General features: G+C 43.0%; 1 protein-coding gene and 1 long non-coding RNA gene across 6 annotated transcripts in view; one reads left to right on the top strand and one right to left on the bottom strand.

Moving 5' to 3' along the window:
- Positions 1–4,654, top strand: part of FLT4 (fms related receptor tyrosine kinase 4) — a 150,750-nt gene extending 146,096 nt beyond the window's left edge. Inside the window, exon 30 of one of the 2 annotated variants that reach the window (XM_053298500.1) lies at positions 2,187–4,654. In XM_053298500.1, the coding sequence (XP_053154475.1) occupies positions 2,187–2,403 (217 nt within the window). In that variant the 3' untranslated portion in view covers positions 2,404–4,654. Of the gene's footprint in view, positions 1–2,183 lie in introns of both variants that reach the window. The other variant, XM_053298499.1, reaches the window with a different exon arrangement.
- The window catches only part of LOC128345888 (uncharacterized), a 31,863-nt gene that overhangs the window by 8,997 nt on the left and 5,146 nt on the right, over positions 1–17,720 (bottom strand). Inside the window, exon 3 of one of the 4 annotated variants that reach the window (XR_008316683.1) lies at positions 12,233–12,683. The exons of the other annotated variants lie outside the window; for them this stretch is intronic. This is a non-coding gene — a long non-coding RNA (uncharacterized LOC128345888). Of the gene's footprint in view, positions 1–12,232; positions 12,684–17,720 lie in introns of those variants that run through there. 4 annotated transcript variants of the gene reach the window in all.

Here is a 17,720-nt window from a genome sequence, read left to right on the forward strand (position 1 = left end):
ATTCCTGATACTGTTCTATTATTGTTTACGTGTAACGTGATTAAAATAAGAAACAATAGCCTACGCCCAACCTACCTAGGGCATTGCAAAAGACTCTATAAACATTTAAGTGTGCATTAAGAAAACCTACTTTTGAAACCTACTAAGTATTTTTAACTGTATTTAAAAGCTGAGAAAGCCTCAGACGGAAGCAGTCTGTAATAACTGAATAAAACTGGAGTGGGTCAGTTCTTTTATTTGTACAAGGCTCTACGAGTTGGTTTTTAACTCAGGAAAAGGGGGCCCCGAAGGGGGATTCCTCTGGTGCAATCATGTCCTCAAACAGTCAGAAGCTATCGGTTTTCTCACCACAGGCAGGCTTGCACGTGGAAGATTTTTGTACTTGCCCAAGAGCAAAATAAAGAGTTTTCCCTGGGATTCCAGGGAAGTTCAAGCTTTGTCCATAAGAGGGGTGGTGGCGGCAGCATTTTAAACCTACCACAAATATAGAAAAGTTTTAAGAGAAGCCTAGTCAGGCAGCTCAAGCAGGGATGATTGAGCATTTCTTTCCCTCACGTGAGCTTGCTCTGAGACAAAGGTTTTAATCCGCTACACTAGTGAAGAGTGGCAAGCCTCCCCAGCTCCAACACACTCTTTCATGACTCATTTTTTAGGTGTTTTATTCTTATGGCACAAAGTAAACTAAGCTCCATTAATGTCAGTGACAAAATATCTCTTCTGCTGAGTGATACTTAAGTGCTTAATTTGGCTGCATGGGGCTGCTCCTATTTGTTTGTTGTTTTACTTCTTCAAAGGCACTTTCCTGCTGTACTGCTAAAGCACTTTCCTGCTGTACTGCTAAAGCACAGGACCAGCAAAGTAAAGCATTTACTTTGTCACTGAAATTAACGGAGCTTAGTTTACTTTGTCCCATAAGAATTGTGTAGTACTTTGAAATGAAATTAAGGAGCACCAACATTATCTCTCTCACAGCAAGTCCTTCTTCCAGTTCATGAAACTGTTTTTGATTTTAAAAATAAAAATTAAATGGCTTTGATGGATGTGTGCTCTCCTTCTCTAAGACTACAGAACATCACTACAGAATATCACCCCCCTTTTTCATCAAACTGTGCTCAGTCTGTCTCCCCACTCCCAATTACATGAGTACAGAATATTGTACTACTGCTGCTGGATCAGAGTATACACAAAAGCAGCATTAAGGAGATTATCTGGGTATGTTTTTTTTAATGGCTCAAAAAACTTCTCAAAAAGGCATGGCACTGCAAACTGAAATGAATGGACAATGGAAATTGCACAATTAAGACATTACTCTTCTCTCCCCGTCCACCACTCCCATTAATGTGACAACAGGTACAGTGAATGTTGTACACCCTTTTTGTCTCAAAGCCACGACTGTAGTGCACAAACAAGACAGCTCCATTCATTGCATTTATGTAACTGATATTTATTGCCATCTATAGTATTTAGCTGAGTATATGGGGAGTGGTTTGTGTTTGTTAAGCCACCTAATGGTGCAGCAGGAAACTAACTTGCCTAGAGAGCAAGATGTTGCTGGTTCAAATTCCCTCTGGAATGTTTCCCAGACTATGCGGAGCATCTATATCAGGAGCAGCGATATAGGATAGGAAGTTGCTGAAAGGCATCATCTCATACTGCGCAGGATGTGGCAATGATAAACCCCTCCTGTATTCTACCAAAGAAAACCACAGGGCTCTGTGGCTGCCAGGAGTTGACTCTGCACAACAACTTCGTGTTTGTTCAGGTGCTCCCATGTAAATAAAGGACAGAGAGGAACAAGATCATCCCTGGTGATAAAGTTGACACCTTCCTGGCAGGGCAGACACTGATAACTACTTTGATTTTTTTTTTTTTAAGGGTAAACTGAAACTCCTTGAAATGTGGCATTAGCGAGTCAAACTAGTTTTGCTTATAGCAAGTCAAACTTTTGACTGCAGCATTAAAGTTTTACCCAGCGTTCCTCCTTGCATCCCTTTCTCATGCCTTCACTTTCTCATGGAAAGGTGTTCTTTGCTTTCTTTTACAATGTTAGTCAGAGATTTGCCAGACCTTCCAACTTGCGATATGGTTTGTGCTTGTCTCTAGCTTTCTTTTGCTGGAAAGTTATTTAGGGTGTTTATTTTTTGCTCAGAACTGATTCCTCTGCTTTCTCTGTTCCCCAACAGCAGTAAAGGCTCCAGTCACCATGCAGAATCAATAGTGGATCAGTCCGATCTGAGGGGTCAGTTTCGGCCATCATATCAGTCCCAGCTCAGAGGCCAGACTTTTTACAACAGTGAATATGGGGAACTATCAGAACAGTCCGAGGAAGGCAGCTGCACTCCACCCACTGAGGGAGCCAGTCCCTCCCTCCTTCATGCCTCATTCTTTTCAGACCACTACTAAAGGGGAACAGGTGGTGGAGATACCACACTGAGAGACCACCTAACCCCTTTCTATGTCACGGCATCTGTTCTATGGAGCACACATCGCCTTCATCCTGGAAGAAGCCACAGCAGGGAACCTCTGTGCCACAGATGGAGAACTTCTTAGATATGAAGATAGGTGCCAAGCACTTCACTGTGGGATACAATTATTGCAATTGGCATGAACACATCCTTCATCTGATGCTGTATTTTTGTTTAATTAGCTCTTGGATGTAGTTTTCTGGATGGAACAGCACTGCTCTGCCACCAGATAAGATGTCTTTGCTGAGAACTGCAGCCACTCCTCAGTATTCAGTCCCCATTCATATAGTTTGCCATAATAAGCTTTATTTCAGGTCAGATAAAAATAGATGCGTCTTAGCTCAGTTTCTTCCTGATATGCAGCTTTGTTTGCTTCTGCTCTTGTTTCAACTCAAGTAGCAGAGGAGGAAAACAGAATGAAATGAATGAACACTGATAACAGAAGAGCAGTGATATTTCAGATCCGGATAGTCCCATCCCACCAACTATGAATATTCTCTGTGGACACATCAGCTCGTCGCTAAACATACTTCATTCTTGCATGGTCTTGCATGTTTTATCTATGTTAGGCACCAAGACAGAACCCCATCACTTACTTGTCTTTTAACAAATCAGGAAAAAGGGTTACTGTAAAAGTAGTAGGTCACCCTATGGTCACTTGCCAATAGGGAAAATCCTCCAAGAAATACCCTTTTCCTTTAATTATTTTTTGAAATATCTATCAACATTCTTTTATACTTCCGGAGCTGCCTTTCCTGCAGCAATTAACAAACTATCAGCGATCCCTATCAGTGTTTTCTTCACCTATATGTGTTAAGGTTCGGTGCAATCCTATTCAGACCAGAAGCAAGTCTCACACTGAATTCAAAGGGTCTCACTCTCAGATAACTATGTTTAGGATTGCAGTTTTAGGGAGTTGGGCATTAACTAATATAAACAGGAAATTAATTTTTTTCATTCTCCCCTGAGAGGTAGAAAAGTACATAACTACTGCAAGGCATGTCCAAAAATCGAGAATTACTACAACTAAGAAAAATAACAAGACCCACTTATATGTCCAGGGTTAATCTCTTGCTCTCCCTAACTCTCTTTCACTAACTGGAGAGAAAAATTAAAGGATGGTCTATATTGGCTCCCAGCCATTGAGGCAATTACAGTTTCCCCTTAAAAGAGAGCACAGTTCCACTTTCTCTGTTGGCAATCACCTTTAGATAATTAGGAAATGACAGAATCCTCCATAATCTTGCTGCAAAGTGTAGAACTTTGTCCTTGTGGAACTGAATGTAGCTCCATTTTACATAACTAAATAAATACATTTTGCCCTTAGGACTGCAGAGAAGAACATTTAAAATTCCACAGAGAATCTGACAACACTCCAGTTAAGTGGGTGTTTGAACTGTGCGCATCTCCTTATTCTCCATCAGGGTCCACATTCCCTACACACTTCCTTGTTCTTTCCAAGGCATCGTTAAGCCTTGCTTATGTCAGCAAATTCCAAATTCTGCAGTCAGAATAAATATTCCAAAGTTAATTTTATGCAGACTTATGCACTTTGCATTATTTTTTTTCTGATTCTGGAACTAGAGGATATAACATGTGCATGTATACACTTGGCCACACTATCCCAGCCACAGTCGTCAGCACAGTATCTTTCTCTCTTTCTGTTCCTAGTTGAGTTGTAAGACAGTGCTTCAGTGGGGTGTTTTATGTAAATGGGGAGCATATGTAGATAGAGCCAGTATGAATCTGTTTATGCCATTGCTCACTCACACATACCCTACCAGAGATTCCATACTTTCTCCAGTTCTGAGAGACATTGCTATAGAACAACTTCACAAGAACACCTATACAAGCTTTGTGAAGCAGCTTGTGAACTTCCCTTTTTAAGAATCCTGCACACTCCTTGGTCAGAAGCTCCCAGTATTGATGGTGTCTCCATGTCAAAGGATTTCTGCTTGCAGGCCAGGCTTCTATGTATAGAACTGATGGTTTCAGTTAGGCTTTCTTTTTTTTTCATATCAGGCATATATTTTTTTCCAGATTATATTTTTTTTCCTCCATAAGAGGATTTTATGCATTTACACCATTGTAACTGTCATTGTCCATGTCGTTTCCACATTGATTTGTACTTTGTGTTAGTGCATTCAAGGTCTTGTCTATTTTGATTACATTTCTTATATATACACAAGTGCACAGTTGTGGTTTAGTTCATCAGTGGAAGCTATGGTGGAGAATGAATTTCTCGTCTCCATATCTACATATTTATATTTTTAATTTGTTTTCTACCAAAAACGAGGCACTCAGTGGCACATAAATTAACAAAATAGAGAACAGCATTCTGCACAGAGTATGGCCTTCCTCATTTCTGTCACAGGAGCTGTATTGCTGTGACTAGATGAGGACCACACCCTGATCACTTCTAACAACCTATCTGATAGTACCACTCATATCCAAATAAAGTCCCCCTACCCCCTGCACTGTAGATATACCAGTACAGTATGTGTGCTCACTCACACACATGCACAGACCTCTAAGGTGTAAACCTCTTCTGATCAAGGCTTGCAGCTTGCCAGGGAGGCTGAAGGATCAAGCTGCAGTGTTCCAGCTGCCTTAGCATTAGTATTAGTGCCTAGTAAGATTGTTCAGGTAAAGGATAGTATGAAACCATAGCAAAGTGTTTTTATAAGCTACTTTGTTTGTCCTGTAGTACTGTCATTGTCTCCAATTGATTTTTAATGGAGATATATTCCTGCATTGAATGACGTGAGGGCTGCATCTATAGCGTACAGGAGTTGGAGTGTTTTGAAACAAGTGACAGGTTTTTGCACCATTGGGGAGAGGAAAGGCAGGCATCTGACTGTCACATGATGACATAAGGATATGCTACAACTCCACACAGTGAGTAAATCCACTGAAATTCACTTGGGTATAAAGCAACCCTTAGTGGTAGTGTGTAAAGAAGCCACAGCCTGCTTTAAGGCTAGGATCCACTTCCACTTTTGTTTTCATGTTTTGCTGTTCTAAAACCACTTTCTTGCTTTATCTTTTCTTTGTCATCCTCCCACCCCCACCCCGTTTCCTCTTTATCCATGCTAGCGCTACCCAAGTATGAGACACATTCTGCTCATGCTAGGTCAGATACCATAGGGCTTCAAAACCTGGACCATGGCCAGTTGTCTTCTGTTGTGGGGTGAACTAATAATAATCCTTTTCTGATCAGGTGGAACTCATAAAAGGGCTCAGTGTGGGGCGCTGATCATATAAACTGATTTTCTATCCTGGGGAGTTCCCATATATTTGCACTACAGTGAGGACCACTGTTCCCTCTAACAGGGATTTCCAGATGTTGTTCACTACAGCTCCCAGCATCTCCAGCTGCAATGGCCTTTGGCTGGGGATTATGGGAGTTGTAGTCAACAACATAGGGGAATCCCTGTTAGAGGGGAAACTGGTGAGAACCAGAGTTTGACTTGTGCAGTGGTTTTGAAAACTCTCCCTTTCTTCACCAGTGCTCTTGCTGGTATGTTATTGTTTAACTGTGTTTTTCCATTAGGTAAGCTGCCCAAAACATCTGCCAAGAAACTCCTGCAACTCTAACATAGCACCCAGGTGTATTGCAGAGAAGCCAGGGGCATGTTCTGAGGCACACACTCAGAAGGAGAGCTGGTCTTGTGGTAGCAAGCATGACTTGTCCCCATAGCTAAGCAGGGTCTGCTCTGGTTGCATATGAAAGGGAGACTTGATGTGTGAGCACTGTAAGATATTCCCCTCAGGGGATGGAGCCGCTCTGAGAAGAGCAGAAGGTTTCAAGTTCCCTCCCTGGCATCTCCAAGATAGGGCTGAGAGAGATTCCTGCCTGCAACCTTGGAGAAGCTGCTGCCAGTCTGTGAAGACAATACTGAGCTAGATAGACCAATGGTCTGACTCAGTATATGGCAGCTTCCTATGTTCCTAATTACCCAGGCCATGATCAATGGGGCACTACAGTTGGCTTGGGAACTGAGAGCACACGCAATATTATACCCAACACACTCTCGCTTCTGTACGGTGCTGCAGTGCCGGCTTGTCGCCATGTGCTGCTGGAGGCAAACTGGCAAGGATCTGCCCTGTGCCTGTCACTGGCTCCACCTTGGGGTGGTCGTCCATGCTGATGCTGCCCCAGCTCCCAAGCCCAAGCACGACCATCTGAATACTCCTCACACAGGGTGAGCGTGCACCACTGCTGGCCCTTTGCATGGTGCACCCTCCCACTTGATCCCTTTCTTTCTAAGCATCATACTTCTCCATGGCTCCAGACAAGTCTGATGCTTGGAGGGAAGGGGATTCACTGGCAGAGGGAGTGGGAGACAACTGTTGCTGGTGGTGCAGCAGCAGCCAGCCATGGAGGTCCCAGACAGCTGTCTGCATGTTCCATGCTGCCTATTTGCCGTTACCGTTGGTTGCTTGAACCACACTTCCTGTGGAGGCAGCACGGAGCCAGCCCCGTGGGTGACTGCTTGACCAGTCAGTGATGTAGTGGAGCAGGAGAGGTCAGGAGTGGAGCTCCGGCACTCCTTCTTGTGGCACCCCCATGCTCTCCCCACCAAGCAGAACATCCAGAGTCCCAGTCAGCATGACTCAGGTAGCACCTCGTGGCTTCATTAAGCTGCTGCAACTTGCGAAGCTCCTCCATAGCCTTAGGGCTACAGGATTTGAACTTGGGTCTGCCTGTTCATAGTCCGTATTCTCACTCTCCGTGGCACTTCCAGGGCTCAGGGGCATAGATTTCCAGCTATACTATTTCTAAATGCTAGCTTGTAGCTTTAAATAATAGCAGAACTAACAGACTGCATGATTTGTGTAGTCTTTTTCTACCATTCATGGCAGGAAAATGATAGTCTTTTTCTACCATTCAACTTTTCCAATCTTGCCCTTCACTTTTTCTTGGTTTGTTTTATTTTCATTCCTAGATCAAAAATTCTGGGAATTAAGGTTTAAACTTTCCCTTTCTTCTTTGGTCCATGTTAACTAAAATATCCCTTTCGTGCTAAATGTGCCTTTAAGAGAAGGCATATATGCAGACATGGGGGGAGGATGGAACAGAACATTTGCCTAACCCCAAATGTTTTTAATTTTTTCTTCTTATTTTATCTATAATCTTCTTCTGACAGAACTCACAAAAAATATGGCATTTATCTAAGTGGGGTGGATGTGACTATGGGGTGTGGCTGATGGGTGGGTGTGGTTATGTCATCAGCTGTCATGGGATGCTCCTGCACTTCTGAATGTGTGACTACACCACTGTGCCTGACCCTCCATTGCTGGCTGTTGTGCCCCTCCCTTTCTCGCTCCCACTGAAACCCATTCCCCCCAAGTACCATATTTGTCTGGGGACATTGCAAAGTATGATGCCTGGAAAAAAGGGGATCGGTGGGGACTAGAGGAAAACCCAGGCAGCCTCTCGTGGACGCATTGTGCACATGATCTGTAGAAGTCAAGCTCTGTGAGGAGAAAGATGGTGGTACCAAAGCCACAAGGGGGTGGGACAGTGTCGGCACTGGGTCCCACCTTGGGGTAAAGCTAGTGACGGGCCAGAGGCACATGGCAGTGGCAGCCAGCCGAGGTGCATTCTGCTCCCCTCCCCCACCCGCAAGGCACCTGATGCAATTGCCACAGTTTGCCTCAGAGGGGAGCCACCCCTGCATTGCTGGTGAAGATTTGCAATGGTGTGCAAGCTGTCTTTCAGGGCAGCTTGTCCTCTGTTATTGATCTTCTCAATGAGGAACCCTTTATAACCTTCCAAGGGTGTCCAGAGTTACCTGGAACAGAGTTTTAAAACTACTGGGCTAGTGCTTGCTGGTATGTGTATGTATTTAGATTATTTATATCCCACCATTCAATCAAAATGACTCCCAAGGCAACTTAGAACAAATAACACTAATCTTACAGAAGCCCTTTGTCCTTGGGCCAATGACAGATGGTTAATCTTGTTCTGAACATAACTGCATTTAACTCTCACTTCTTGTCTGCCGAGAGAAACCAAGCTGTCCTTTATTACATGTAAACCCATCAGATAAAATCAGGGGAGGCAAGAGGATTGACATTCCTTCACCATGCTCTTTCTAAATGGCATCGTGACTTGCTAAATGTATAACTCAAAACACCCCCAGAATTCGCAGATTCACTATTACCAAAAGATAGGCCTCCCTTGCTTTCCATTTTCTTTTCTCACTATTTTTGGAATAGTGGCTATTTAAACACAAGTGCTGTAAAACTGGAAATATGTTGGAGAAAGTACTGAGAGCATTCAAGACAGAAAGTAAAGGGTGACAGAAATGCAAGTTCTGCATTTTATCTTACACTTTCAAAGGTCTATTGTATTTTTCACCCTATGCTATCTTTTGAATACAAGGGTTAGTAGTTCAATTCCCAGTTCTCCCACAGACTTTTGTTAGATAACTCTGAAATCCTGCTTATCTTAACACTGTCCCAGGCCATTCTACAAAATAATTCCATCTGCTTATGGAGGGAAATGTGTCAGAAGAGCACACTGTTCCAACAACACTCCTATGTCTTAGTGCAGACCCCAACATAGTTACAGATCACACCTGTCTGCAGTACAGATTACACACGCTGGTTGCACATGGGATGTCCATGCAATTGGGCTGTGGCTCAGTTGCTTATCTAATATTCAGCCAGCTGCTGAACTGATGCTAATTCAGACACAGCCTCAGGTTATTCTACAAGGTATAGCTGTACTTTCTTGGTAGCCTTTCACTCAGTGCTTATCTTGTTGCTCCATTAAAAGCCTGTGCAGTCCTAGTTTGCTTTGAATAGATGTGTTTTTAGCCTACATTCCTTAAGGAAAGTAAGCTTATGAGATCACATGGCTGTGTGTGTCTCCATCAGCTTCACAATGCCTGGACCAATATGAACCAAATTTGGTAGTTAGTTGCAGGGACACATAGGGACACCTCCACGGCATAGTTTGTAATGATGTCATCCACACCGGTTCAAGACAACAGACAAGTGAATGTTTAAGGTGCAAGTGGGCTAACTTGTGAAACACCTCACTGATCTAAACCAAATGAACAGTTGCAGGGACACACAGGGATACCGCAGTGGCATAGTGTGTAATGATGTCATCCACCCCAGTTCAAGATAGTGGATGCATAAACATTTGAGGTGCAAGTGGGCTAACTTGGGACTGTCTAACCGATTTGAACCAAATTTGGTGCAGTTATAGTGAGGGACACCTCAATAGTGTAGTTTGTTATGATGCTATCTACCCCAGTTCAAGTTGGCAGATGTGTGAACATTTAAGGCTAAAGTGGGCTAACTTGTGAAGATGGTAATTATCAATTAAAAGTATAGTGCAAGGAAAGTAGGCAGATTAGTTCTTACCAGAACATCTTGTTACTTTTGAGATACACTTTGACCTTTGTATGAGTGAGTGCCTACTCTTATCATAGGCTCTTGATCTTGTATATAGATGAATCTGTAAGCATTACACCAGTGTTCTAGAAAGAACCCATGGAAAAGTGGTTCCTGTGATGCTGTTTTAACTGAAGGGTACCACAGAAATTCATTGTCATATTTACAGTACTTATCAATTAAGCAAATAGAAAGATTTTTCTTTTATTGGACTGAACAATGTTTAAAATGCTGGAAGCAAGCTCTTGCTCTGCACACAACTCACCTTCAGTATAGAAGCAAAATTCAGCACATAGCTATTAACAATAGCATTAACAAGAGAGAGTGTTCTTATGCACAAAGCTTATGCAGGGAGGGACTGTTAACTAGATCTGCATGGAACCAGACCCCACCCACAGCTCTGAGTTTCCCCAGCACTTCTTTGGGTGATAAAGCCCTTAGGGGTGATGATGTGGAACTGTTGGCTTATCTCTCCGGTAGGAATGTTCATTCTCCAAGCAGTATATGAATAGTCCAATATCAGGGTTGAGACTGGAGGATACTTCTGCTGCTATTTAAGTTAGTGGTATCAATAATAGTTCTGCAGGCTCCAAAGTTTCCTTAGAGTGGAAGGATGAGCTATTTCTAGAGTGGTTCTCTAGAGCTTTCAAGATCTTAGTTTAGCCCACTTTTGTGTGATTTTTGGCAAGTTTCTTCCTGTCTCATTTCTCAGACTCTAAAACGAGCAGGGAGCATTTCCCAATGTCATCTATAATGTAATCAGTGGTGGCCAGTCAGAAAGGGCAGGAGGGACTGCACGCCTCACCCACCAAGAAAAGCACAAAAGCGGGGGGGGGGGGCACACCCTGCAGCTAGTTTTGTTGTTGTTTTTTTAAACTTGCAGTGTGTCCAGCCAGCCAGGGGAGAAAAGAGGCAGCCGATCTGCTGGGAGGCAGGGAGCTTCCTGGTTCCTGCTACGGCTGCTGCAGCTGAGCTTCCTCCCCCGCTCTGCTAGTGCTACTGGAGCGAATAGCCTGCTAAACACAAGGCCTCTTCCCTCTCCTCGCTGCTTTGAGTCCTGCATCAGTGGCTCCCTGGAGCGGACATAAAAGGGCCAAAGAGACACGTGCGCAGACCATTGGTCCATCTAGGTCAGCATTATCGACACTGAGCGGACAGCAGCTTGCCAGGGTTTCAGAGGAGGTCTTTCCCGGTACTGCCTAGAGCCACAAGGGATTGATCTTGGGCTCTGCTGCATGCAAAGTTTTTTGTGCTCTACCATTGAGCTACAGCCACTGCTGCTGCCAAATATGTATATACCGCTTTTCAACTTTACTGTGCTATAACAATGTGAGGCCTGAAGTTAATACTCATGATGGTCATATTTATATTTGTGAACAGAGACTCCCAAGCCTACTACAAGATGCTACTGAGTTTCTTAAAATAAAGTGCCGTCAAGTCGGTGTCAACTCCTGACACCCACAGAGCCCTGTGGTCATCTTTGGTAGAATACAGGAGGGGTTTGCCATTGCCATCTCCCACGCAGTATAAGATTATGCCTTTCAGCATCTTCCTATATTGCTGCTGCCCGATATAGGAGTTTCACATAGTCTCGGAAACATACCAGCGGGGATTCGAACCGGCAACCTCTGGCTTGCTAGTCAAGTCATTTCCCCGCTGCACCAACTCCATGTCAATAAGCTCTGCTTCTGACATCCATTTCTGCATCATAAGGTGCAATTCAATTCATCCTAGATTTTCCCCGAAAAGGGTTTGCTAAGGACCCCCAAACTATCCTGCAATTCTAATACTGCATTTTGCACAATTATGATATGTGCATTTTCAAAGCTGCTGGTGCAGGAATATAGGACATATAGAGAGGAAAGTGTTTCGGCTGCATTAAAAAAAATAGAGGTCATAATGAAATGTAGGTTGCATTGGGAGAGGAGGAAATTAGCTCAGTTCTTTTAGAAAACAGCAGAAACTTGTTCACCTTGGATCTGTAAGAAAGTCGTGGAGGGTGATGCAGTTTCTGACAAACAAGAGAAGTGGAAAGGCACCATTAGAGTCTTGTTAACAACAAAGGGCCTGACAACAAACTCTGAAAGCTCATTGGTTTGTCCCAATAGGCTGAATTATCTACTCTTTAAAACACTTTTACCATCTTTATTAGGATTACAAAAGATGTTAAAGAGTAGTAAAAGCATGGATGTTTGCCAGGTATGGGAACTTCTATGTAAAAATAATTCTTAAAGCTATGTTTTAGATTATCATTGATTGAAAGGTATATCAGCTATCCCTGGTTCAGAGCCAGACACTGACAAGAGGCAATCTTATTTTCCTTTGCATCTCCTGTATTTTCAGACTGGGCATGTATGACCCAAATTTCTAATTATTATAGACTCATGATTGTGGCCCAATTCCCCCTTATCTCAAGAAAGGCATTTTCTGGTTCACTGACTTTTGTATTTCTTTAGGGATACTCCATCAAAAACACATGTCTGAGAAGCATGAAAGGATTATAATGCAGAGAAAATAGTACAGTCATTTTTATTTGTGCCAGATGCTCTAGCATTCTGGTATCAGGGCATTTTGGTACACTCATGTTCCTTCAGTGAAAATGATACCAAGGATGAGCCAGAGAAAATCTGAGCTCATGCGGGCTGCAGAAAGGATGATTAAGTATAAATGCTGCCCACGGGAAGATTCTTGGATGACAAGGTCTTGATGGAAAGAAAAGCTGTGCATGGGGGAAAGAAGAGGCAGGTGGAACAAGACATTACATGCAAAGCTGAATCCCAAGAGTCTGGAGTCTGCTTTCTTATTCTAGAATAAAAGAGAACAGTGGACGAAGAAATCAAGGATAGAAGAGTTGGTCTCTGACATCCTGACTAAATTTACTAAAGAAAATTCAATTAAATGTAGTAGTTCTTTAGAGTAACTCCTGAGCAACTTCATCTGGATGTCAGAGCGACACTTTCTTTTGTTACGACAGCAATTGTGCTACTAATTCAAAGTGTGCTTTTTCCCCTGACTAAGGTCTTGTTCTATTGGACATATAAAGAAGTATATTTAACTTTCAGAATTATTTATTGCCTGTATCATCAGAGGGAGAAAGAAGTGATCCCCAAAGGGAGAAGTCCTACTTCTCTTTGCCTATTCAGGGCAGTATGTGCTTTTTAATGCCTGAAGAGAACAGGAATTAGGTATTTATCTCTGTATTACAGACAAATCTAAGCTTGTTCACTTTTGTTTGTGTGAATGCATCCTGTGCATACATACCCTCTCATCATTAATTCTTCATAGTGTCTTTGACTGACTGACAAAAAGCCTATTTACACTACCGGGTGGGCAGTGTGGGGGAAAGCAGAGTCCAACTTACCTTTCTCCCAAAAAAAGAAATGCTGGTAGGAGTGCAGCTCATGCTCCCAGATGATCCATGCTGCTGTGACAAGCCCAGTGCATTGGGGGATACCCCTGGGAGACAGGTGCTCTAGGCACTCATCTCTGTATATGCTTGGGCTGCATACACGACACCATACCGGGGGTAAAGGGCGTGCTCGCACCCTTTGCCCCAGGTATAAGCACAGGTACAAAACCCAGGCTTGCAGGGGAGGCAGTGCTGGGATTGGCCTCGATCCTGGTGCCGCCCACAAGCAGCCCTACCCAGGCCGGGCTGTGCATAACCTTAATGGGGGACTCCTTTGGAAGCAAACAGTCACTGTAGGTATTAATTGATACATACATATATGCAGCACTATCCATGTACATGGCACTTTGCAGAGTACTGTAACCCTTCTAAATAATAATAAACCAATAAACCCAACAACTGTGTTATCATCATGTTATATTGTTGTGCTACATGCAGGGGAAAAGCCCTCTAAGAACAGCCCTGCCAGATCAGGCCCAAGGCCTATCTAGTCTAGCATCCTGTTTCCCACAGTAGCCAACCAGATTAATTAATTAATTTTATATTATATTTATTATTATTATTATTATTATTAATTTACATTTTATATCCCACTCTTCCTCCAAGGAGCCCAGAGCGGTGTACTACATACTTAAGTTTCTCCTCACAACAACCCTGTGAAGTAGGTTAAGCTGAGAGAGCAGTGAGTGGCCCAGAGTCACCCAGCTAGTAGTATGGCTGAATGGGGATTTGAACTCAGGTCTCCCCGGTCCTAGTCCAGCACTCTAACTACGCTGCTTCCGGGAAGCCCACTGGCAAGAGATGAAGTCATGCCCCATCTCCTGCCATTGTTTCCCTGCAACTATCATTCAAAGGCATCTTGCCTGAATCTTAAGGTAGGCTATAGCCATCAAGACTAGTGGGCACTGATAGACTTGTCCTCTGTTAATTTGTCTAAGTCCCACTTAAAGCCATCCAAGCTGGTGGCCTTTACATCCTATGGCAGAGAACTTCATAGATTAATTGTGTCCCAAGTGAAAAAGTACCTCCTTTTGTTAGTCCTAAATTTCCTGGAAATCTGTTTCATGGGTCCTGATTCTAGTATTGTCAATGTCTACTAGTGGATGGAGCTCAATAGGTGTTTCCTTAATGGCTACTAATTGGCCATACTAATAGCTACTAATGGTCATGCTATCCCTATTTCTTCTGACAGTAAACTTGGGTGATTGAATGCCTGTTTGTTTGGAAGTGAAAGGGGCCACCCAAACACAATGTAGTGGTTTCTGGATATGCTGAGGAGGACTCCCTAGGTAGGAAGAAGTACACCAACATGTACATCAAAAGGAAAGGAATGTTTAAAAAACAAAATGACCTGACCAGATTTATGTTCACTCAGTGCCTTCTAGGACCAGGGCCGCTGAGAGCTGGTTCGGACCCCGGTGATTTTATTTTTATTTTTAAGGACAATAGATTATGGATGCAATTGAAGCACTTGGATTCAGATGTGGCAGCCAGTTCAAAACCCAGTGCCTTTAGAGCTATACAACACAGTGTGGAAGGTTACAGGAGGGTAAAAAGGAAAGAAGGGCCTTCTTCCCCACCCCCCACCCTGCCCAGTGTTCTCTCTAATTTTTTTCATCTGTGTGCAGAATGAGTTTTGTTCTGGATGGCAGTATCAAGGCAGTGTGTGTGTGCACATGCATTCAGAGTAGGACCTTCCTGATTCAATCTGAGTGAGATCTACAATTAACTGAGTAGACATCACAAACCTTGTGTGTGCACACCTTAGAGGGAACACTGCTCCTGACCCTTCCCCTCTGCCACAAATCCTATACAGCATTATAAGGTTCCTGTTTCTGGTTAGCTGAAGCTCTGCTTATTAACACTTCCATTAGGAACTGGGGATATACTTCAACGTTTTGTTGTGGATCCCCACTTGTCTTTGTCTAAAACAGGGATTCTCAATGTGGGGTCCCCAGAAGTTATTGGACATCAACTCCTATAATCTCCACCCAAAGGCCACTGGGGCTGGGGATTATGGGAGCTGAAGTCCAAAAACATCTGAGGACCCAATGTTGAGAATCCCTGGTCTAAAACCTACTGTGCATACTAGCCACACCTATCTGAAGGATTTAAAGATGCTCATTTGCCCTACACAAGTAGGTGTGCCTGGAGAAAAAGGGAGTAGTTTTTGTTTTGCCAGAGAAACAGAAACTGCTCTGATAGTAATACTCATATAATGGATACAGGGTGCTATCATGGGCATCTATTTACATATTTAAGAAAATGGCAGTCTTTCCAAATCTTTAGTGCTTTACTTTTCACTCACTGGATATTTTCTGATATCCTTTTTCATGTGGGCGTCCATGGGCTTGCACAGGGAATGGCATGGAGAGACATGATAAATGGGTGTCTTTACCTAGCAGACAAATTAATCACACTATTTTCGGTCTGTACCAGCAGAGTGTTGGGGAACTTTACATGCAGGGGTTCCTCCCACTGAAGTTTACTTCTAATACATTTAAATTTTGTTGTTGCACACTTGAAGCAAAGGAACTTCTGCAGCATTTCCCTCCACCTTCTGCTGAGACTCCAAGGGAGTTTGGAATGGAAGCCATGGTTGAATGTGGTTTTTGGTGCCTTCTTGTTCTCTTAATAAATCACTTGCTGAAAACCACACTTAAATAAACGTCTTTCTGAAATCGTGCTGAATTGTTCTGCCTCCTGTCCAATTGTTTGAAATGTACTGGGTGCAATCCTCTATATGCTTTATTGAAAGTAAGCCCCACTGAACTTAGTAGAACGTATTTCCAAGCAAATATGCATCTATTTGGCTGTTGCAACCACAGTTTCCTCCTTTTTAGTTCTTGATATCACAGTGCTGTTCTTGAGCGCTTTCCATTGCTGGGGGTGGGGAATCACTGATACAACACAAAGATACTGCTTATTATATTATAGATGATAATGGCTATAGACTATAATGGGAAATAACTAAAATGTTTATATGTGGTTTGTTTCTTGTCTGAATGGGATGGAAACCTGATGCATGGGAGATTCTTTCTGAGGACTTTATGCTTTCTTAATGTCAGACATATAGGTGTGGGCCGTGGGGCTTTCTGTGCACACACACTTTGAAGTTTTGAGCATTGACTTTTGGACATTTAAATCACTGCAATCTCCATGGTGTATGATGAATATGACAAATATTTATATACTGCTTTTCAATAAAAGTTCCCAAAGTGGTTTACATAGATATAACTAAATAAATAAATTAAAAGGCTCCCTGTCCCCATAGGGCTCACAATCCAAAGAAGAAACATTAGAAACCAGCAACAACCACTGGAGGGATGCTGTGCTGGGGATGGAGAGGGCCAGTTGCTCTTCCCCTGCTCAATAAAGAGAATCGCCACTTTAAAAAGGTGCTTCTTTGCTCAGTAAATAGTATCTGAGAAGTGAGAGGGAAACAATGTTTCCAATGCCTCCGATGTGATTTTGAATTCAACAGTGGTTGCGATATTGAATCAAGAGCAGCAGCAATAATCATTTGGAGGGACACAGAGAATGGGGGGCAAGGCTTAAAGACAGGGGTGTAGCTAGGGGAGAGGGGGGCCCTGTTCATCCCTCTCTCTGGTGGCCCCCCAGAGTGAGGGAGACAATGAAGAAAATAGGGAGGGATGGAGCTGGAGGGCCCTCAGGAGCTGGGGGCCCGTGTTCTTTTAACCCTTTCGTTCTATTATAGCTACGCCCCTGCTTAAAGATAATACAAGATTGAAATAGGGTAATATTGATCAAACTGGGCTTGGTTTAAAAAGCGGGGTGGGGGATGGCAGAAGCAAGGACCAAATGAAAAGTGTGCTCAGGTGCAGAAGTGAGGGTGTGTGGAACCCCTACCTAAGCAGGTAACCACTCCTCTACAGATTGTACTATGGTTTGTCTACACCTCATACAAAATTCTGTGATCAAGTTAGAAAGAAATGTAGCAATGGAAAGATACTGTACTGGTGTTTCACCAATTGGCAAGAACCGTATTCAAGGAAGTTGCAGGATGTGCAAAATGTCATCTAGATTGCCCACAACAAATCAGCAGTCATGTTGAAATCCACCACCATCTGAAAATGCCCACAGTTAAGTTAACTGTGAACTTAATTGATATAATGTGATTTATACAGTATGACTGAATGGTCAAACCTGCATTTGATCACAAGATATTATTCACTGCAGACCAACTGTGAAATTGCTCCAAAGAAATGTATTCTTATGATCAGTTCTGAGAAAAGGAACACTTTCTAGGTAATCAACACTTTAGTTAGGGGGCCTGGGAGATAGGCTCTTTGTCGTTGCCTTTTCTGGATTGTAGCCTTGCCACTCTCTTCTATGTTGATAAAGTAGTTGTAAGGACAGCATATTCACAGAGCTTAAATTATGCAGGGGACCTTAATTAAATCATCCCATAT

Source organism: Hemicordylus capensis, chromosome 2 (genome assembly GCF_027244095.1).
Source record: "Hemicordylus capensis ecotype Gifberg chromosome 2, rHemCap1.1.pri, whole genome shotgun sequence".
NCBI lineage: Eukaryota > Metazoa > Chordata > Lepidosauria > Squamata > Cordylidae > Hemicordylus > Hemicordylus capensis.